Source organism: Erithacus rubecula (assembly GCF_903797595.1).
Source record: "Erithacus rubecula genome assembly, chromosome: 8".
NCBI classification, from domain to species: Eukaryota; Metazoa; Chordata; class Aves; order Passeriformes; family Muscicapidae; genus Erithacus; species Erithacus rubecula.
The window spans coordinates 7,752,290-7,775,273 of record NC_136659.1 but is presented as its reverse complement, the minus strand read 5'-3'; the positions used below and the strand labels follow the sequence as shown (position 1 = coordinate 7,775,273).

Below are 22,984 nucleotides of genomic sequence, written 5' to 3'. Positions count from 1 at the left end.
TCCACAGGAGAATGCATATAAAACAGAATGGCAGTAGAAATGATGGCTACCTTAGTGGTTAGCTAGTAGTGACCTTAAAAACCCTCCCAAGCCTGTTCCAATGCTGGAAGGGTTTCATAAACAAAACCCACCAAAACCAGCTGCTGTCACTGGAGCCCTGTTCACTTGCACAGTGCTCCTGTGATGTGTGGAGATGACACAGCCTGAGACACAATTGTTAAGTACTGTTCACTGTTCAGCCAGAAAATCTAGGAACAGAATCTAGGCACTAATCCATTGCCCTAACTCTTACAAAAGCCTTTCTTCCTTAACAAAGGATGTTACATTTTTCTCTGTTCTCTGTGGTGCTCACAGTGATGCCCTGCATTCTTCCATATCGATCAGTTTACAATACACATTGGTTTGTGTCCCTTACATTCCCTGCACCCCACAGAAGGGAACTGGTGCCTACAGTCAGATTTTAGTATCAAATACTGTTTTAACACAATGCAAGAGTAGCTCCCAGGCTCTTGGTTCAGCATGCTCCAGGGATTTTAGTAAAAGGTCATGATCATTAAATTATTTTCACTTCAGGTTATGTTCACTGCTGACACTAATATGAGCAAATAAAATAAAAGTTCGTGTTGATACTATTAAATATGTTATGGATATTTTGTATTTCTTACCACAGTTTTTACAGTTTCACAAATATCAAAATCCAGGTGTACATGTCCATTTTGCAACATAGAATGACTATACAATTCCAAAAAGAGCAGGCATTTCAAATACACAATTCTGAAGTGTAAACACAGTGTACAAGCTCTTCACTTCACAATCCAGGTGCTATGCAGTAGCAGCTGAGGTAACACCATACAGCATGAACTCAACAAATGGTTGGTTAGCCTCAAGATGATTTTTAGCATCCTTCTGTCCTGTCACCTGTTCAGTCTTTAGTTCTCCCCCAAATTATACAAACATACAATAAATACATTTCTGATTTTAAAGGACACTTAGACAAGTCATGAGGATTTATGTGAGTACAGTACATTTAAGTTCAAGTGCAAAAAAAGTAACTAGTGGCTAGTCATTGATGTTTCTTTTTATTGTCTATGGTGTTGGTCCCAGGCACTGCCAGAACGTGGGTTGTTCTAAAAGCACAGCTAAAGCACAGCTATGGGACACCCCTTCAGTCAAGCTAACAGATGTCAAAGTGGGTAACCCTGTGCAGCCCCTTCCCTGCTCAGCTGCTGCCCCTTTCCTCTCTCTCCCTGACTCTGGGCTCCTGTTGGCCTTGCCTCTGGCTCAGCACAGTCCCACTGTGGCACCTTCCCCATGGAAGGCCTCACACCTCACACACATTTCACTTCCAGGAGGGCAGCTGAGCAGTGCTCCCTCAGTCCCATGGGAGCAAAGTGCCCAGGATCTCCCAGGAACAAGCTGTTCATCTAAGAAAATGGGCCAAAACACTATCCTGACTAAACCCCCCCGACTCCTCCCTGAGCCCGAGGATTTCCCTCCAGCAGCAATTTTCACTATGTACCAGCACCAGCTGGCTGCAGACAGTATTAAGAAGCATAACAAAACATAATCCAAAGTCCTCCAGTGTCTTGACATTGGGCAAAGTAACTTCCTGACATACTGCAACTGAGTTGCATTTGCTTCCTCCTGAGAATCTCTTGCTCTACTTGATTTCTGCATCCACTACTTTGCCCCTATAATCCTAAACTTTAAGATTTTTAGGTGATTCCTCCCTACCCTCCCACCTTCCCTAGGCACTTAAAGCTTACTGTTTTCTTAATAAATAACCATAATAACTACACTGCATTAAATAAACCCTTGAAACAAAAAAAAAAAAACAAAAATACCATTTGTCAATCTCAGGCTGTGCAATCTTGATCAAAGATTCTTGTCTCAATACAACATCAAACCTAAAATTACCCAAACGCACACAACCTTATGCCCAACTGCAGGGCTGCAAGTACAGAGAGTAACTTCTTTAGAAGCCTTCCTCCAGCTTTTGTGTTGCACTATAATGCCAGTTCAAAACCTTTGCTTTGCAAAACTAAACTTTTATCTCAAATAACAGAACATTACCTTCAAAAACATATTCTTTGAATATGCATGTGATTCACTTAATCCGTTACCATAATATTAAGATACACTTCCTTAAGCTACTCCATTTCTGAGAAATCTTTCCAGAGACAGTCCTAGAATTATTAGATCTGGTATTTTCTAATAGATTATTCAGGGAAACTCACTGTCTCTCTTTAAAAGTCTTTTAATTTTGATTTGGGAATAAATTTAAAGAAAAAAAAAATCCAATCAAGTCAGATGCATTGTGCCTCAACAAATGAGGAGTGAATCTTTCTTCCACAGATGACAAAGAAATCTCATAGCACTTGACTCAGCTTTAGCAAAGCAGCTGAGAATTCTTCCTACCATTGTATCTGGCCACATCACTTCCCTCAAGAATCCAAACTTCTGGCTTCCCTGCTCATGTTGCTCTGTGTAGTCATATGAATATTCTTTATATAGTTAAAAGCTTGCACTGCATCACATTATGATTGTTAAGATGAAGGAAGTCCTACTTTTGAGCTCCTACTCCAGCGTTTCCCAGGTGAGAAGCAGAATTCCATGCACTGGATTAGGTAAGATGAGCGCATCTCAGGGCCCTGCAGCAGCAGGCTGAGCATCATGATCCGACACCACACGCTTGCCATCTGCTTGGGAATCTGATGGTGCTGTAGGTGTTGGTGCTGAACAATTTCTGGACTGCTCAGAATCTGTCGGATTTTGGGGTTGTCTTGCTGAGCTGGCTGATGAAGCACTGCAATTCTCATTGGTTTTCTAAAAAGAGGGGAAAAGATTGCATGCCAAAAGTCAGCAGCAATACTCAGGACACTGTCCCCACTGGTACACCCCCAGATGCATTCAGGCACTGCTGGAAAGTCACAAAGCACTTGCTTTGAATGCCCACAACATAACAAGTCAAAGTTAAAGCAGCAAAGCAAAAATAGTACATTTAAATCCAGATGACACTAACAGCAAGCAGACAGCAGCTTACCTTCCATCTCTTTTCCTAACTGCACTTTCCCAAGAAGCATGCAAAAAACAAACTAGTGTTTCAAGGAGGAAAAAAACAATTAACTAGACTTCAATGTGTTTAGACAAGGTAATTCTTTTGACTAAGCAAGTCTTTTTTATTTTTCACACTTCTTAAATAAAGCTTTCCTCAGTTGATCCCACCTTCCCCAAGATACTTCTCAGACTTGCAGAATTTTTGCTGTATTGATGTACAATCCATCCAGTCTTCTCAAGTAAGCCTTATCAGGGAACATAACAGCACATTTAAACACCAGTTACATTCCCAGGGCTGAAACAGGAAACCTCCACACTAACAAATTTCATTAGAAGGCGATGCACTGCCTATGATTATTTGTTCTGCACCAAAGCATAGAGAATAAGGCTAATATGTCCCTTTGTTTTTAGGACTACAAGCAAACAGAAGCATAACTGAGCCAAGGTCTTAATGAAATAAGAAGTAATAATTTTGTCACAGTTCTCTGTGCACTGACACTCCTTCCAAATTATTTATTTTCATTTTAAGGAAGCTATTTAACAAATTAAATAAGAGAGCTGGCCAGCCTTATCCTAGTTTCAGTATTTTAATATCATCTGCCTAAAATAAATGACTGAGCACAAAACCTGAAATCTTTTGGAGCAAGTTTGTCCTCTTGGAACACTGAAACAGGGATGAAAAATTTTGGAGAATACACACAATGAAGAAAATGATACAATTTTCTTGGTGCACTGAATTTTGGCACATTAACAAGAAGTACTTTTATATCAGCACTGTATTTTTACAGGAAGAAGATCATAATGAATAGACCATGTGCCATAGAGAACAGGCACAACAGCAACAACAGCCCTCCTGGCCAGTTCACAGTGCTCAGGGAAGCAGCTGGGTTATGTCCAGCAGTGTTGGACAAGTCACTGTCAGACACCACACACACAGCAAGAAAATAATGTTTTGTAGATGTTCATTGCCTGAGTGCTGTGTAACTTCTTTGCTCTGATTTAACAGAGGGCAGCTTAAACTAACCAAGACCCTGAGGACATTTGCAATGGGAAACTGAGCAGTTTGGACACATCACTTTGATGTCAGAGACCCTGTGATATCCTGAACTCACATTCTTTGACTCTGGACAGGTCAAAACCAAGCAAAAACCCCAGCCAATCTAAAGCACACATTTTCAAGAATAAAGTCAAGTTAGAAAGGCAGGAGGTCACTGACCAGGTGAAATTCCTACACACAGCTCTGCTGATTCACACTCTCATCCCAAATTACCCATTTCTAAAGACAGCACTTGTGGAAAAAGCTTTTCTGTGTTTACGCCTACTGGGTGCAAGAAGGGACCTCACCCACTCCTTCAGACAGGTAAACACTGTGGTTGAGACTGACCATGCTGTTCTAAACCTGACTGACAGCACTTCCCTCCTGGGCTTAGCAGTCTGCTCCAGCTCCAGAAAGGCATGGCCAGAGCATTAGAAGTTCAAGATCCAAGCCCATCCAACCACTGAGGCAGCTGTTATAAGCTGTTCTGTAAGCAGACTGAAAAGAAGGGTAATGATACACAGTAAGCACCAGTCACCAGATATTTTAAGTCCTGGGGTGGCTCTTATCTGGTGTAACTCTAGGCAAAAAAGAGATTAATTTCATTTGAAAAGAAGGTTCTATACCCAATCAGTAGCTGTCTGGCACACAGCAGCTATGCACATGTCTGACAGCATCATCTAGGGAAGAAAAACTAAATAAAAATAATTTTACAGTCTGTAAAGCAGCTGTGCATCTTCATGTTCAATTATCACCTTGAAAATTTTCCAAAATGCATAACCTGCATATTCCAACTAATATGAAATGAAATGTAAACCTTAAAGGGAATCCAAATATATCCAAGTCTATAAAATACAGTCCCTTTCTATGTCTCTTTTCCTATCATTTTCAGGAAGATACTACTTGCAAAATTATTCCTGTTTCATTATACACAGAAAATAACTATTTCATGCAGTATTTCAACTACCTGTGTCACAAGTCCAACTTTATTACAAATAAAGAAAATCCTGCCAGGTACTAACAGATTTACAGAGCTATAAAGGTTTTAAAGCAGCTAAAATTACATAAGAACTTCCTGAACATTAGAAGATTACCTGTAAAGGCTGAATCTCAGGAGGTGGATTGGTTTTGGATAGCTTAACCATCTCTTTTATCTGGTAGACAGCATAAGCTAAGGTGACCCATGGAGAAGAACTGATGCCCCAGGCAGGCTTGTTCACATCCTCTTGCTCTTCCTGGTGTTTAGTTTTCTTTGGAGGGAGTCTGGGCTCAGTTCGAGGCATGATATCTTCTGACTGCTGTTGTACAAGGTCAATTGTTGCTATGGGAACAGGACTGGAAGGCACTGGAATCCTTTCCGCCAGCATTGTCTTTTCTGAAGTTTAAAACAAAATCATCACTGGCAAAGCCAACAAGCTTTAAAAAAGGCAAACCCTGAAGCAGACAATGAGCATGAAATGTTTCTTGCTTTCACACTGTGGTTATCTCTGCCCTGAAAGCAGAACACAGGAGCATGAGAAACTCCAGTTGCTCCCAGCAAATAGTTACTATGCAGTTAGGCAGCTGGTGAGACAAGAATTAAGGACAGTGACACACTGGAAGGCACAAGGATCTGTGAAAGAGTTTCAGGTAAAGGAAGAAATCCTCCCAAGAGACCTTTACATCTAAGGTCTTCCAATAAACTGTAATAGTTTTCACAGCTATCTTGAAATGTCATCCATAAAATGCCATGACCCAACCCAATGTACCTTACAATCTTGAAGAGCCAGAGTATTCATACAAAAAATAATTAAACAGATTTTTGGCTATTACTGAAAATAACCCCAGTTACTACGTGCTCTCTGTGAAAAAACATTCTGTAAACTTTGAAAAATGAATTTTTTTTAATATTTTACACATTAAAAAGATTTTTTTTAAATTATAAAATTACATTTAGTTTACATACACCTAGATAGTACTGGATATTTTAAGCAAGGGCTGGATTTTCTCAAGGAGTGAAGAAATGAAGAGAGTAATTCTGCACACACTTGACCACATGCTTATTTTTACTCATCCAAGTGGTCTGCTTGAAAGCAGCCTAATTACTGCCATGCTTTAAATTAACATACACACTATTAAATGTATATTAAATAAAAACCAAATACAGAAACAAAGAGGATAAGGCTACTATGAACAAACTGGCCTTCTGTAGATTCATGTGTAATTAACTGACTGCCAATGGGAAACTGAAGCAGCAAATAGACTTTTCACCTTTTCATTTTTTGCCATTATCATTTGAACACAGGTGAAGAAAATACTAGCAAAATACATATTTGAATGCTTCAGTACAAATAGCTTGATAACTAGTTAATTTAATATTCCAGCTAAAGAAAACTAACTTTCATTTCATACTCAAAACTCATACTGGAAAGTATTTGAGTACAAAGCAGCTCAAAAATTCATGACTTTTCACAGTTAGCCAGAGTTTTATTGTCTTTGTAAGAATTAGATTTATGGTACACCCCTAAATTTGCCCCAAGTGTTTAGTTTCTGGTCAGCCTTTATATTGAAAAAGGTAGATTAAAAAGTTCAAGTTCTATCACAGGGGAGATATCTCAGGTTAAAAAAAAAATCTATAAAATTTTGTGTCCTCTGAAGCCACCTCTACAATTTCTAGCAGTGGCTTCGACTGGCAGAATATGAGAGCACAAAGTGGGATCGAGGTGACCTTAAAGAATTGATGCAACTGGAATGACTCATTACAGCTCTGAAGACTAACCTAAGGAATTCTCAGAACTGAGGGGAAATATAGGCAGCAAAATGTATCATGCTTTCCTTCTATGGGCATTCAAGAACTCAACGCTGCCCTTCTTACAGCAGCACAGCACACCACTTCAATTTCTTCACTGCTCAGGACAAAAACTTCCACTAGAAAACAAACTATTTTGTCAAAATCCAAGTTAAGACACCAAACATATAAAAAGTAAAGGTGCAGGAGCAGCTATAGAGAAGTTTTTTTTCACTACTTCTAATTCTGTAGTGTCTCTGTGACATGAACATTTACCTTCTTCTTCATCAGGAACCAACATCCACTGGATCAGTGCAAACAGAAGCAGAATCACTAAACAAGCCATCCCTATTCCTCTGAATGTGGCAGCAGGACCTGTAATGAGATTTTTTTTCCTAAATTGAGAAACTACTTATTGAATAAAATAAAATGAGTCAGCATTATGTTCTTCTTGGCTATATATAGTGCCCATGTAGACTCCTATTAGCTTGTTTCATCACATTTGCCTCCCCCATCACTTCTTCAACAGGCTTTGCAAAGGACTTTTAAGCAAGTAATTAGATTCTCATTTGTTCATCGAGAGGCTTTATAGTATCAACCTATTCTCTCACAAAGGATTCATTCATCTTACTTACAGATCAGGTTGGGTATTTGACACAACAATGAAAATATCTAGGCGTAACATATTGAATCAATCTGGAACACTGACAGAACAAAGCCATGAGCAATTTGTTCTGAATGCAGTGCTGACCTTGCTTTGATCAGGGGCCTGGACTGGAGATCTCAGGGCACTCCCAGCCTGAGCAGGATCCTATGATCCTGTGATCCATAAAAAGTGTTTAACTCTTTAACGTGCAACAGTATCTACAGCATAAATAAGTTTCAAGCCAACAGTTTAGTAAAACCAGAATAAATAAAATTAAAATCTTCAGTATTAGTTTTCCTTACCGAAGTAATTGACCAAAACCCCTCCAACCATGGCTCCACATCCCCTGCCCAGCCCCAGGTGGAGGCCCTGCAGTATTCCCTGCGCCGAGGTTCTCAGCTCCGGAGGCACGGCTGCGCTCAGGTATGAGATGCAGGCTGCCCAGATAGCTGCATGGGTGACACCTGCAGAAACCAGACACAGTCAGGGGCACCAGGGCCACAGCGTGCCAACACAACATCTCAGCAACTCACCAGCTGGAGCACACGGAGAGAAAAACAACAAAAACCCTCTGGTGACAAATGTCTGTGAAGTACAAATCAGCTTTTGGTAATGTGATACTGGCAACCAAACCACTGAGAGACAAGACAACTCCTTGTGCAGAGCCTGTCAAAAGCTCTTTCTCCCTCTGAGATGACCCCACTTCCCTTCTGGAGACACAGCCCCTAGGGAGACAAGTCTGTCTCCAAGATTCCTTGTGCTTTCATAGTGACCCAGCGCCTCTGGAATACAGCCCCAATTTCACAAGCTGGAAGCAATTAAAGCATTGATACCTCTAAGCAGTCTCCTTACTGTGAAGGCAGCAGAGAGGTCATAAAATTCAAGCAGTATCAGAGATATCTATGCCATTTCAGAGGCAAGAATTAGTCCCCTCCTGCCTTTCCCACTCCCTGCAAAAAGCCAGCTCCTCCCAGCAAACTCCTTCTGAACTCAACACCAACACACTCTGCACCTAGAACAGAATGGTCCAGATGAGAACAGCACACAAGCTCCTCAAGGAGGCCAAAGACCTTGCTTTCCATGGCTGCTGTCAGAGCTGGCAGAGTCAGTGTGCCTCCCTCCTGCTGTGGCTGCATCCTGCCTGGTGCCTGCTGTGCTTTCATCCTGTATGAGCACTGCTGCTGCTTCACCCACTCCTGCAGCAGCTGTCCTCACAGCCATCACCCCCAGCCCCAGAACAGCCTCAGTCCCCAGTGCCATCAACCACAGCCCCAGAACAGCCCCAGTCCCATCAACAATGGCCCCATGACAGCCCCAGTCCCATCAATCACAGTCCCATGACAGCCCTAGTCCCCAGCAGAGACCATGCAAATCTCTCTCTGGCATGTGCCTGGCCGATTTGGGGTTGGGAATACTTTTTCCTCCTGCAGGAGAGCAAAGGGATGGCCAGAACATGACCCTGCAAGATTTGGGGTCAGGAACACTTTTTCCTCCTGCAGGAGAGCTAGGGGAAGGCCAGCATATGACCTTCAGTGTGGAAGATTGGCTGCAGGTGGAGCCCTCACCTTGGAACACCTGCCTGGGTGGAGTGGGGAAGAACAGGACAGGAAAAGGCAAGGTTGTGGAGAAGTTTGAAAAACAAAACAGTTTTGTAGTTCATCACACATTAAATAAGCCTGAACTATTTTGCCACCCTCAGTTTGAGTGGGAATATTTTTTCCTTATTTCAGAGGTATTAAAAATAGTCATCACAGTTTACCAATGCCTAAGCTGTACTGCCTCAGTTTTAAACAAATATTGGCACAACTGATGATTCAGTCAACATATTTCTGTCCTCTACACTTGACTTAGTAATGAACAGTTGGACAATCAATAATTACTTAGGCATTTAGACTGAAGACTCCTAAGAGCAAGAAAACACATTTTTCATAACATATGGAATAATGTGGATATTGCTTAGGTAAAAGGAGAAATAGCACTATATCAATTCCATATAGTACAAATACACATGTTAGATGTCCACCAGGCAGCACAGGTCAAAGTCACTCAAAACTCTAAATTCCTCAAGCTTTGGGTATTATACATATAACATGTGTATGTATCTCTCTCTCAAGGTTTCGGTATTAGTATATCACTGTGTTGAAAAACAAAAAGCTTGCATTAAATGAGTTTGTATTACCTTACCATTTATAGTTTAAGGCCTTAAAACTCACAGATTTTCTACACAAAATGCTTAAGAGTTTTAAAACTCACTAAATCTCTACTTTTTTAAATGCAGATGCATGGATGCATTACAAATAGCAACAAAGAGCTGCCCTAATAACAAAGTAGAGCTAATTTAAAATAGGTAAAGTGGTTTTGGTTTAGAAAGCACATCAATTAACATAAAACATGCAGTTTTATCAGCTATTAGGAGCAAGTCAATTCTTAAAGGCAGGCAAATAAAAAACACATCAGCTATTATTTGAACTGAGTTTGTTTGAACACAAAAGGCCATAACTTAACCAACAGGTTCTTGGATGTTTTCATCTTTAGCAGTGAAAGCACCACTAGAACACAGTGTTCTCAGTGTCTCTGAAATCCATACCTTTAAATCAGCTCACTACACTTGCCTTTAAAGGCACAGCTCTTTTATTTTAGTAGGTATACATTATTAATGTGATTTTTATTATAATTACTTATACAACAGTGACTATTTGGAACAGTTTTTACCACAACTTACATAAGAAGTCTGGTCTGGATTACTGTTACTGCTAACCACAATTCTTTTTAAAAGAAGTTGCTCACAATATATATTGTGACATTATTTGCTAAAACCACTAACCACCATTTCATCATCTGCACAACAGTTCCAACGAGTGCAGCAACCCTAGAGTAATGCTTGTCATTTTAGTGAGTTTAGGATAATTTATACATCAACCATGAACTGAAGATTTGGGGATCCAAATTTATTTCAAGAGAAGGATGTATCATAATTACTGTCAGCCAAAGGCCAAACTCTTTGCTCTCTAGACATAACTGTGTTGCTGGAACATCAGTAGGAGTCACTTCTTAGAACAGTACTTGTTTTGGAGTTTGCTGAGTAACTGCCAATTGAAAACAGCTCATTGTCAGGTTAACAAGATAGTTTTGTAATTTAGAAAAAATTCCTGTCATGCAAATTGGTGAGCTAGCATAGCTGTTATCAGAGAATTTGGACCACTGCCCTGGAACAATAAATTGCAGCTAACTAGCATAGCAAAACTTCATCTGCTAAGTGCCAAATGAACAAGATTGCTTGTGTGCAATATATATAGATATACATGCATTACAAGGATGTCTTGAAATCTTCAGTTATTACAGATTCAGCCTCAGCTCTTATTTTCATACATTGCCTGTGCAAGTCAATACAGCATAGTGGTTGAAAACTCTGAATTGAGAAGTGAGTTCAAATCTCCTCATTTACTCCTTTGAGAGTGCAATGCAATGAGAGTTGTCCTCATCCCAGCTACAAACAGCAGCTGGAACACAGCATGGTTCTTATTACAATCAATAGATGATGTCTGCAGAGTCATCTTCCAGAAATGTGTCCATGCCCTTCAGCAACAGCACATGGGGATAATCCTGCTTGTATTGCAGAAACACATTAACCAGAAAAATAAATTTTTTACAGAAGTCAGCTATAACTTTTGTTAGCCTTAAAACACCTCGAGCTGATGGAACTGGAGCTTACATAGAATTTGACAGCTTCCTGGAAAAAAGTTCTGCACAATTAGAACAAGGACTTCACTGAGGGGTTTCAAAGATCTGTCAACTTGATGGCCCACATGGTGCCCATATGTTGTACACAATCTACTCTTTTTTTGATTTTTAATACTTCTAATCCTTACATAGAGGAAACAGCTACAACTCTTGCTTCCCTCTGTCAACAAGATCACTTAAAAATAAGAGGTTCCACCTCATCAACTTTCATTAAGGTGTCACTTCCTACTGCCACTGACACTACAGTGGTTATGGAGGGGAGAAAGCAGAGCCCAAAGAAACAGGACTTGAAACTGCTGCAGAAAAAATAACTCTAAAAAAGATGAAAAACTGGTAAGAGCAAGAAGAGAATGAATAAAGGAAGGGGGGCAAGATAACAATACTTCTAAAAAGACAACATTGATCCCCCATTTGGCAACACCAAATGAGATGACTGGAATCCTACAAATGCAGTGGCAGTGCTTAAACACACATGGGGCACCCATGGACATCAGGGACCAACAAATGACATCTGATGCAGGCTGAAAGAGGCACACACAACACAGACCTAGGGGCTGGGTGAGGGGAGTTGTGTGTGGGCTTGGTTTGGGTTTAGCTCTCTCATTTGCTGACTATAAATAACTGCAAATAGCCAGATTAACCAAGGAGCCCATGATTCAACAGCAGCTAAATATGGTAACATCTGGCAGATACATTTATGACAAAGTATTATTTTGAAGGTCCTTTATTTTTTCTTCAAATCTCAATTATTCAGGATTGTGCCACACAAAACCCCCCACCAAAACCACTACTCCTTCACAGCCTTGCTGTATGTAAAGGCAAACCTATGTATTGTGCAAATCATATTGAAATTTCAGCAGAATAAAAACCACATTCAAAGTACAAGAAACTTCTTCTTCAAATATGACTTACAGGATGCTTCCAGGCACATGGCTGTATTGGTGAAACCACAAGGGCTTTTTCCTCTATTTTGATATGGGGTATCTTTAAAACAGAATTACCTAAAAGCTTTGTATTTTACATTTGTATATATTTATATATTGTATTATAAAGCTTCTGTTTTCCCTAGATGTTTGAGCAGGTTAGAGTGTAACACATTGATTCTTCAGGTTCTTTCTAATATGTTCCTATTTTAAGAAAAATGGTATGAACAATGAATGACTATCAAATCAGTAGTTGTGGTTTGGGGGCTTTTTAATAAAATCCAGAAGTTTGCTGTTATAGCAATTATAATAAGATAAGCTGGTGTTGCTAGTTTGGAAGGTTAAGGAGCCAGCACAAAAATGAATCTCTCTGTGTGTATGTACAGATCTCTCTACAGTGCTCTCTAATGGCATTTTGTAACTCGAAGTCTAGCTTATAAATTCTGTAAGTATAGTAGAAAAAGTTAATTTAAATTCAAGTTATGCTGCACATAGAAAAATAAAACTTCTAAGTATAATCTGTGGAAAAAATCTAAATATTATTGTATAAAACCAAAATACTAGCTTTAAAAAGAGGTCAAGAATGGTATTCTTCAAATATTAAAGAAATAGAAAGTCAAACAGTGCCACTTTTTCATGGTTTTGAGAAGTGGTACCCACCACAAAGACAAAAAAAAGATCATAAAAACTAAGCTAGAAAAATGTATTCTTTAACATTACAATGAAGTTCTTACAGACTTCTACAACAGGATTTGAAAACAGGTCTCAAGTTACTTGTCAATAGACCACACCTCTGTCCTTGTAAATAAGTTTGTGAAAGGGCACGTCTCTTAAAGAAGTTCTCTTAGCATTGAGAAAGCTACTGAGAGAACTTCTTCTCTAGCTATTATGGATCAGAAAAACTGAAATATTTTAACAGAGACAGAATGACCCAGACTACGTTTGGAGGTTTTTTTGCGGCATCCTTTCAAGGACTGCAGCCTCTGGCATTTAATGAAGTTCACATTTATCACCAAACAGGATTTGTAGTAGGTGTGTACCCAGCTTGAGCTTCTGTCTCTTTGTTTATTTAAAGGGTGTGTTGGTCTCACACAGCTCTGTTTGAATCAACAGAGAACTGTGCACAATCAAATGCACACCCACCCTTTTGACGTCAAATATTTCCCAGGATAAACAGTAATGGTTTGTGTGTTTCATGAACCTGCATCTTCTGGGGTATTTGTGGTCAAATAAATAGAGAAATACAAGATTTTTTACTTAAGCATAGCTCACTTGAAAACAAGATAAATGGAAGCACCTGATCTCATGCTGGAAGGTCTTACCTTGGAGCACTTCCATGGGTAGAACAGTCCAGGCATTTTCCAGATACGAGATGTAGATGTATCGTGCTGTGTTACAGGCAAGGCCAATATAAAGCACTCTAAAGGAAATAAAAAAAAGGGAGAAGTCAGGATAGTCTGCACTTTACCTTCCTTGGTATGCTATAATATAGCTTACTGATATAGAAGTTATTTACATGCATATGGTTTGCCAGTCTAAAGCATTTGCTCAACACAAAATATATCCTTTAAGTCCTACATGCAAACAAACTCTCCTCTTGCCCATTCAACACATTCAAAATCCTAATAGAAAAAAAAACAAAACCAAGAGACAGCAAACCCACTGAGCTCTGTAGTTCTATGCCACACTCTAAATGGGATTGTGTTTCAGAGAGATAATTTCTGAATGCATTCAACATCCTTTCCAAACAACCTTCTTTTCTAATCATCCAGAGATTCATTCTGCCATTTCAATGAAAGCCAGGAGCAGGTTTGTATTAAAGGAATTAATTTTAACTCAATTAATACAAGTTTATAGTCCCAGTATCTGGAAACTGCTCAGAACTACTCTAAAACACATCCCACAGAAGCAATATGGTTTATAACAACATGCCTCAGGATAAAACTTAGCCATCCTGTTGAAAAGCAGCAGATGCTGCATCTCAGAATTTAGAGGGGGAAAAAAAAAAGCTCTTACAACAGCTTTTAAACAATGAAATACAAAGACTATTTGTGAAGTGCATTTCCCATTGCACATTTAACTTGATGACTCTTCCCTTCCAGTTTTTAGATTTAGCATAGCTTCCCTCTGGGGTACTCATTCATCCAGCTTTCTTCCTCTTATTTTTAGATGGATCCTGGGAAACAAAGACTTAATTGAAAACATGTTTACAGCTTGAGAAAGGGCGCTATTGCAACCTTTAAAGATTTTTTTCAGGGACAAGGATAATTTATTGTCCAAATAGGGCTTGTTGGTTTGAACTCTGGTTTGGCATAAGTGAAATAAATGCAATTGATAATTAAGGTGAAGCACTGACCTTGTGAAAGGGCTCATTATTCTTTGTGCTGCTTTTTCAGTTAGTTTTTCTACAAATGCACACCAAGATTGAATTCAATGGTACAGAGCCACTGGAAAATCTAGAGTGAGATGCCATCATAAAAACACAGCATCTTGTCAACACTTGAGGTCTCTGAATACACATGCTGACAGTGAAAAATTCAGTACCATAGTTTTCATCGTGTCAGTGATATCAAAAAAGGCCTGTGCATTTCACAGCAACATGAATTTACTTTCAACAAGTAGGGCAAGCTGGCAGGAAGTCTCCATCCTCAGTCACACATCAAACCAAGCTGTGTTGCTTCCAGATACATGTGAGGTCCATGAATAGCTGGTTTTAGCTGCCTTCAGGCAACACAAGCCCAAGCATTCAAGGAAGAAAACATGGGAAGCCATGAAAAAGTTCACTATTATACAATAATGAGAACAAACTTGTTCTTTGTGCTGTGAATCATAAATTTCATCTCATTCTTTAATTAATGCCTCCTGTTCCAAACAAATAACTTGGTTCCTTTCAAAGCCTTAACTTAATGTAGTTTGTATGTACAACCACATTTTTGAAATGTACTAGGACACATCAGCCTTTAAAGGTAACCAAACTTACAAGGTCTGCAGGCTCCTGTCTTCACTAACCTACTAGGAAGAGGCCCAGGATGATGCATACTCTCAAGAATACACAGGAATGGCCTCACCATGTACATTTGTTTCTCCTCAGCAGCATTACAGATGCACCTCTCTGCTTAGGATGAGTTCTAGACAGCTTAGCTTCACTTTTGTCTAGCAAAAACTTGGTCTGTTCACCAAGAACTGTCTTCCTATCTCAGCTGTTCCCTACACAGCCAGACCAGAGATGTGACCTCCTCCTGCTGCAGAGCTTTTCCATCATCACTAACCACTCACCTAACCTGTGTTTTTCCAACATGTTACATTTGCAAGAAGATTTGGATTCAGAGTTTAAGAGCAGCAATTTAGTCAGGTTCTACCTCTTAATTTCTTAGAGTGTATGTACAGAATTTTAGGCAAATTACAGTTTATGAAGATTTCTATAAATATGGTTTAGAGGGGTACGTCACACAAAACTTTTGTGTATTTACAGAGTCTTTTCAAAAATGCATTTATAATAATCAGTTAGGCTCCTTATCAGACCTAAATGGAAAATGTAAACAGATGTTCATTATGAACCCTATATGCAGTACCCACAGAGACACCACACTCAATTCACAGGTCCAACATTTAAAGCACTGAATCTATATTTGTCTCAAGGAGTCTAAGATGTTTACAGCCATGACTACCAGTCTCTGCTTCCCATAAAAACTCACTCACTGGAACTGTGGTCAGACAAACACATTCATGCTTAACCTCAAGTAAGAAGTCATTTTCAGAGCTTGACATCATCTTCCTAAGTCACTGACAGTTTTGAGTGCTGCTACACCATGTGGGGTCTAAATATTTCATAACCAGTTTTGTACACTTTTTTTTGGTCACAGTATCATAGAATAGTTTGGGTTGGAAGGGATCTTAAAAAACATCTTGTTCCAATCTCTCTGCCATGGGCAGGGACACCATTCATTAGGCCAGGTTGCTCCAAGCCCCATCCAGCCTGGTCTTGAACACTTCCAGGGATGGGGCAGCCACAGCTTCCCTGGGTAACCTGTGTCAGGGCCTCTCCAACCTCACAGTAAAGAATTATTTTCTAATATCCTCTCAAAGAAATACTAGAGGCATGTACAACAAATGCACACATGAAGTGTATCAGCATATATTTAATACAGTCATGCTTAAAATGCTTGGACAATAATTTCAGCATTAGTTTAAAACATTGTGAAAACAGAAGAGGTTTCAAACTGTTGTAAGGGTTTTATATGCCACCACATACAATGGCAGAAACAGAAAGATTTGTAAGACTTGAAAAGGGAAACTGAGCTTCTGTCTGATAAGGTGTGAAGTCCATTTTGTTCCAGTTCTACAAAGGATATTCAATAGCAGTTTTTCCTGCTACTGTGACGATGCATGCAATTCTGGTATTCATACCTGTCTTCAAACACTCAGCATAGAAAGAAAAATTGAATAATAAATATTCAAATATTGCAGAAAGAATGTCTACATCTGGAAATCCAACAACCCAGAAGAAAAGATTTTGAGCTGCTAAAAAATAGATAAAATAGCAATGCCAAATTCTTCTAAGGATAAGGATATGGAGTTGGAGACTATTGGCTCTTATTAATAGGAAAATTATAATCTGTACTAGAAGGCAGCAGACAACACATACAGAACTGTCAAAGAAGATGAGCTATGAACTCCCAGCCATTCTTCTTTGGGGGAAAAAAAAAAAAAAAAAAGCTTGCCTCCTCTCAAATAAATGAAGTTCAGAAAGTACAAGGCAGTAGGCAACCAGGAGGAGTCATCTCAAACTGTGATGACTAAATACAAGTAAGCATTAGATAACACTAAAATATGACTAATGTGCATTTCTCAGGTATGTAGAATGATGTTTCATAGCAAATAGGGACTAGTGTTTAAACCTAATCTTGATCCAATCTTGGCTTCACAGGCTCAGCAGTGCCAAAAAAAACAAAAAAAAAAGGAGCTAATCCCATATATCATCCTTTTTTTTTCACTGGCCAATGTGTCCATTCCTTCTATTTCATCTTACTCATAATCCTACCACTCTTTGGGTTTTCATTCTTTCTTTAGCTGAAGTCTAAGCCTGAATTTTGTACTATAATATACATTGAAAGAGCATACACAAGCTATCTTTAGCTATCAAGACTGTTATCTGTTCTCACCACTCCTCCATCATCATATCCTTGCTCCAGGCTTTGCATGCAAGGTGTCATTTTCACTTACTAATTATTGTCAAATTGAGGGATTAAGACTGAGTCTAAGTAAAGAGATCCTTCTCAGTTTAAAGTAAGAAAAAACTCCATCTTTTAAGTAATCTCTCAAATTATTGTGCTAAACATCTCAAACATTTTTAGAAGAGGTCAAATGAATAAAAATATTCTTCCCAAGACAAGCAAAACAGAGCAAAACCTTAGGACAGAAGACACATAAGGAACAGTGCAAACAACTTAAAAATATTTACATCTCAATGACTGTATGATTATAAACTGGGCATTTGGAAAGGATATGATGCTAACAACACACAGCTCTGTACTTAGATGCACACAATACCTGAGTAAACACTAAAAAAAAAACACCTTTGCAGCTTCATTAACTCAGGCTTCTCCTGTCTTTCCTCCTCTGCACTTTATTTAAAGAGTAGTAGAGGGATTTAGAATATGTGAAAATTAAGTCAATTTAGTGAATTTACTGGAAACCAATGTTCACTAATATGCTAGAAGCAGTCACTTTCACTTACACAAGGCAAAAACAACAGGACAAGCCCTGCAGCCATCTCACTTCACAGCTGACACATGCTGCTGCAACTGAAGGAGCAGTACTGCTAAGTGACACTGGCAGACTGCAACCCCATTCTGCCAACACCCAGAGTCTGATTACGAGGCCATGTACACAGAAGGTGCTCACCTCGTTTCCTCAGCTCAGCTACTCCCTTCTCAGCCTGCAGTTGACAACTTTCCAGGCTACTGTGGGGGCAATGAACTGCCCTGCAAGGGGAACCAGGCTAAAGCAGGAGGTTTGCAGTGTGTTGCTACTCAAAGGAAAAAAACTGAAAAACCAATGGTATTTGTATGTCAAAACAGACAACCCTTAAGTGGGTGGCAATTTGTAAAGATCTCTAACAGAGCAAAGCATCAAGGAACAAGGATATCTTCTGGAATCATTTGCAAAAGGTTATGGTGCCAGGCATAGAGCACATACTAACATGCAACTCAAATGCAAAGCAAGCATTTCAGAGCACTTTCAACTCTTAAAATAACAAAAAAGTCCATCATGTGAGCCACATAACTGGGCAGGACTTGGAATATAAAAAACAAAAAAGAATTAGCTTGAGTTTTGCTTTATAGCACAAGGGCTGAGCACAAGTCACCATTTTTTGTATAGCACTTTAATTGCTGCCATCTTACCTGATGTGACCAACCAATTCAATGAGCTTGTGGCTGAAGAAGTAGGCAGTCAGCTCAGACACATGACTGAGCACAGAACAAACTCCAAAGAGAGTGGTGGTGCCATTCAGGTCTTCCAAGTGCCAGTACAGAAAGGTGAACACAAAGCCATATCCAAACCCCATGAACCAGGCCACGAAGAGCACGGAGCCATACTGGATACTGCATAGCAGTTTAATTAGGTCCCAAAAGCTGAAAGACTGTGACTGGCTCGCACTGGTAGGAGTGTTATCTGAAGATTCATTGGAGGCATTTCTGTCCACCTGTGAGATCTCTACCTCTTTTCTCTTATTTTCATCTTGCTTGAAGTGCGCGTAATGGAATCGAAACTGGGTGGCCACAATTAAGGCCATTGTCATGAGGACACCAAAAACAATGAAAACTATCCTGTAGTTCTTGTACTCTGGAGCTTTACATCCTTGACCCTCAATGGCAACTTCTGTGTGAGTGTAGTCAATGCCAATTCCCACGGAGAGCATGGCCAGCCCCCAGCCCAGAGACCCCCACATACGCTGCAATCCATACCGGTCCCGGTGCTTGCCAAGGTACTGCAGAGTTATGGTGTCCACAATGGTAACAGAGGAAGCACTGAAAAATTCTCCTATTATGACAACCAGCAGAATGAGTAGAAAGATGGCCTCTACTTCTTGTTGATCATAAACGAGCACAGCTTGGTCAGAAGGTGTTGGCTTCGTGCTGACGGAAGCTGGGGTGGTGCTCAGAGTTGTGTTCCCTGGCGAGGCTGGGCTAGTGGCAGTGCTTTTCAAATCCAAATGGGTACTGTTTTCCAAGGTTAAATCCTCATCGTTGCTCTGTGTAGGTAGCAGGGACGTTATGTCAGGATTAGGTGTCCCTGTTGTTTCCAAAGTGACTGGGCTGGAAGTTGCCAGGTCTCTCCTCCCACGAACTTTTGGGGATGCAGCACTCACTGTAGTTAGGGGGGAAGACATTGAGGTGTTCTGTGGAATCGTTGTTAAAAGGCTGCTTGCGTTGGTGGGATGTGCTGGGGGAAGGCCCTTTGGTACACATCTTAAGGTGGCTGGTCTCACAAATCCAATGCCCAGGTTAAACAAAACCCAGCACAGAAGTGAAAACAGGAGGACAATCTTGCCTTTCTTGAAGCGATCTGCCACCACTCCCCAGAAGGGAGCACTGCAAAACTCAATGAAGTATCTGATGCCCACCAGAAGTCCACTCTGGCTGGGTGTCATACCCAGCTGCTTGTAGTACACGGGCAGCAAGGGGTACAGAGAGCCATAGGCAGAATAGAAGAAAAAATAAAAGACCTTGGAGATCAGAAGATCGTTGTTTATTTTGACACAGTGCTTTTCTAGCCAGTCCAGCTCTTCATCTGGGACAGTGGTTGTCTCTGTCGAAGGGGATTCATTATTGGGTGGCAAGTCTTGATCCTTGGAAGCGCCATTGAAAGGATCAGCAAGCACATACTTTCTCTTCTGTTCTTCTTCATCATCGGTTAGAATGGCCACTTTATCATCAGCTGCCATGGTTTACCACAAGCATCCAATATCTGTGACTCTCAAGGAACTAGGGCTACCCTGTGAACAAATAAAACATAAGGTGGTTAAGGTACCACAGGGGAGCAGACCTGCAGTGCCAGCCATCAAGGACAAAGATAGCTTCTTTCTTATAAGTAACATTCCTGAGCAATAAATACAGCATTCAGGGTGGGGAAGACCATTTGTCTAGACTAGTGGTACATGGTAGCATCAATAAAAATGTGTTTTATGACCAATTCTGTGAAGTTCTCCCAACAGCAGCTTTTATATTGTGCAATAAAACATATTTCATGTTTAGGAGAGAGAATAACTTATATATTCGGAGTTACTATGGCAATTAAGTGCTAGCATTTGCAAGTCTCTCCTTTCAAGTTGGCTTTTCTCCCCCAAGGCTAACTGCTTTATTTCCAATGTTCCCTCCTATGCCAAAGGATAGTCATGATTTTGTAATTAAGCAATGCAGCCACATATATCCTGGTTATTTTGATCATCAAAACAAATTACTATGCAAAGCCTCATGATGGCCTTCAAAAGGTTCATCAGTCTCCTCTTGAAACACGTTTTTTCTAAGCACTCCACAACTACAGCAGAAATTGATGGGAGGCTTAAGCTTCTGGGATGAATGGGAAGAGAGGTAGGAATCAGGATGGGGCTTCAAGATCAAAATCAGGATAACAATCTCAAAGACATCAAAGACCTGGGAGTGAAGAAACAGAGACAGGCCCCATAAAGGTATCTTCAAGTCCAATTCTGAAATTGAGAAAAGGTGGACTGGGAGGTAACAGCACTGCAGCTGCCTGCACTTGTCTTCTAGAGTAAAGCCTGCAAAACTAATAAGCAAGACTAAAAAATAAATTAAGCACTCCTTAGACTTTGAGTGGCCAACCAGCTTTCCCATTTTAAACTACCAGCTCTGTAAGCAGGCTATCAGCTCCAAATCATTACTAAAAAAACTAAGCTTGCTCTATTGATACCTTTAAATTTAGCCTAGTAAGATTAGCTCATATTTGTTGTGAGAAAGTTTAAACATTTAATATATTTTGGGTTCATTATCCCTTTGCTGTTTGGGTTAGTATTATTATCACAGAGGAACTTTTTCAAGGACCAATATTTGAAAGGAGAACCAGAAGAAGCTGAAATTTCTCAAAGAGCACTCAATTTATGAACTGGACATGCTGAAGGAATTTGAAGTTGGACAGGACAATCCTACTGAGTTCCCTCCAAAGCAGGATATTATATCATTCTATGATAAGTATTTTTTTGCAAATTTATATTTCTGCAATTTATTCCAAGTAGAAGAGGACAATGAAATAAATCTTTCATTACTTATCTGAAAGCACAGTATCATCCCCTTAAAATTAGTCATGCAACAGTACATTCAGTGCCTTTAAATAAATTAATTATAAATCATCATTATTTAATACTGAAAATGGATTTGGAATGGATTATATAACAATAACAAAGGCTAATAAGAGAAAAAAGACTAACATTCAGTAGTACATTAATTGTTTCCTATCGATTCAACATATATGTAACAGCTGACAGCAAGCCTTGGAAATTTCTAAAAACAACAGCACATGAAAATAATCTAAACCTTACACAGTTCAGTGAAAGACATGTCTAAAACTACCATCATTAAAGTCTCAAACGCTCATAAGGTTTGTGCATGTTTTTCCCTTTTAAATGTCATTTCTATGGGATACTATCTATGAGGATCCCTGGTTTCACTTAGGGAGAAAAGGCCACATACAAATCTTGGAACCTTAAATATAAATGTATTCAAGGTCAGAAGTAAATGAAAACCACTCCAACACATACACAGAGACTTATGTTTTTTCCCCCAGTTTCTTCAGAGACAATCCAATTAAATTTTTTGGAAAGTATTTAAACTGTCAAAAGATTACAGCCAGTCCTAATTAAGTTGTTAGAACACTCAAGTGTAAAAGCACATTTTCTTGCTCTTACCTGTTACCATCAAAAGCCACATGAATCAAAACCCAGCAGCTGTCTAGTGAGCTCCTGCAATTTTTGGTTCAGCCAGCTACAACCACCTGACAGGTGGAAGAACTGTGGGGTTTTGCTCATTTCTACATCCATAAAACAAGCCATTCTAATGATAAACTAGATCAGTCATCATCTGTGCTCTTATTTTCTTTATGCCTTGCCTTTCTTTGACAACAAAGCCTCCAGATCTTGTGTAGGGCCCCACTTATGTCAAGGAGATGTAACTGAGCTTTCAGTATATGCTCATCTGTTTACAGCAACTTGCTTGCTGCATCAGAGCTTTCCAGCATTTACTTCTGAAGAATAGATTTCCTGTTTCCCAGACATGACAAGACAGAACTCACATTTTAACCATGTGGATATTTTAGGACAACTTTTTTTTTAAGTATGGCTTGAAATCACCCTGATTTAAATAAGCTTATTCCTATATATGAGCTCTGAACCATCTGGCTTCACATAAATTATACTGAAGGCTTTTAGAGCAATTAGTATTCAATCTTTTTAAATTTCGTTTCCCTTTACTATTGAAGTGGAATTTCAAATTCTTACATTGCATGAATAGTGACTACATAACAGATTATGATACTGTTAATCTTTAAACACTTTAGTTGCTGCATATTCTTCTCTCCTCCATAATTTATACCAGCCTCAGCATCCATCTTCTAACACATAGTATTTGCATAATCCAAAAGATCCACTCCTGCTGTTCTGACTAGAACATCCTGGGTTAGAATGCTATGAAAAGTACATTTCATAATAATTTCAGTAAATATTTTCCCACACTAAGAGCTTCATTGAATGTTATTAATAATACAGAATATACTCTTCAGAAATATAACAGCATCAAGAG

General features: G+C 39.5%; 1 protein-coding gene across 5 annotated transcripts in view; it reads right to left on the bottom strand.

Annotated features, from left to right (window-relative positions):
• Positions 1-637: 637 nt before the first annotated feature.
• The window catches only part of MFSD6 (major facilitator superfamily domain containing 6), a 44,829-nt gene continuing 22,482 nt past the window's right edge, over positions 638-22,984 (bottom strand). For all 5 annotated transcript variants that reach the window (XM_079311770.1, XM_079311769.1, XM_079311768.1 and 2 more), the window contains 6 exons: positions 18,575-20,169; positions 13,493-13,590; positions 7,809-7,970; positions 7,137-7,235; positions 5,188-5,468; positions 638-2,826 (listed from right to left, as the gene is read on the bottom strand). In XM_079311770.1, coding sequence (XP_079167896.1) covers positions 2,644-2,826; positions 5,188-5,468; positions 7,137-7,235; positions 7,809-7,970; positions 13,493-13,590; positions 18,575-20,118 — 2,367 coding nt within the window. In that variant the 5' untranslated portion in view covers positions 20,119-20,169 and the 3' untranslated portion in view covers positions 638-2,643. The remainder of the gene's footprint in view (positions 2,827-5,187; positions 5,469-7,136; positions 7,236-7,808; positions 7,971-13,492; positions 13,591-18,574; positions 20,170-22,984) is intronic.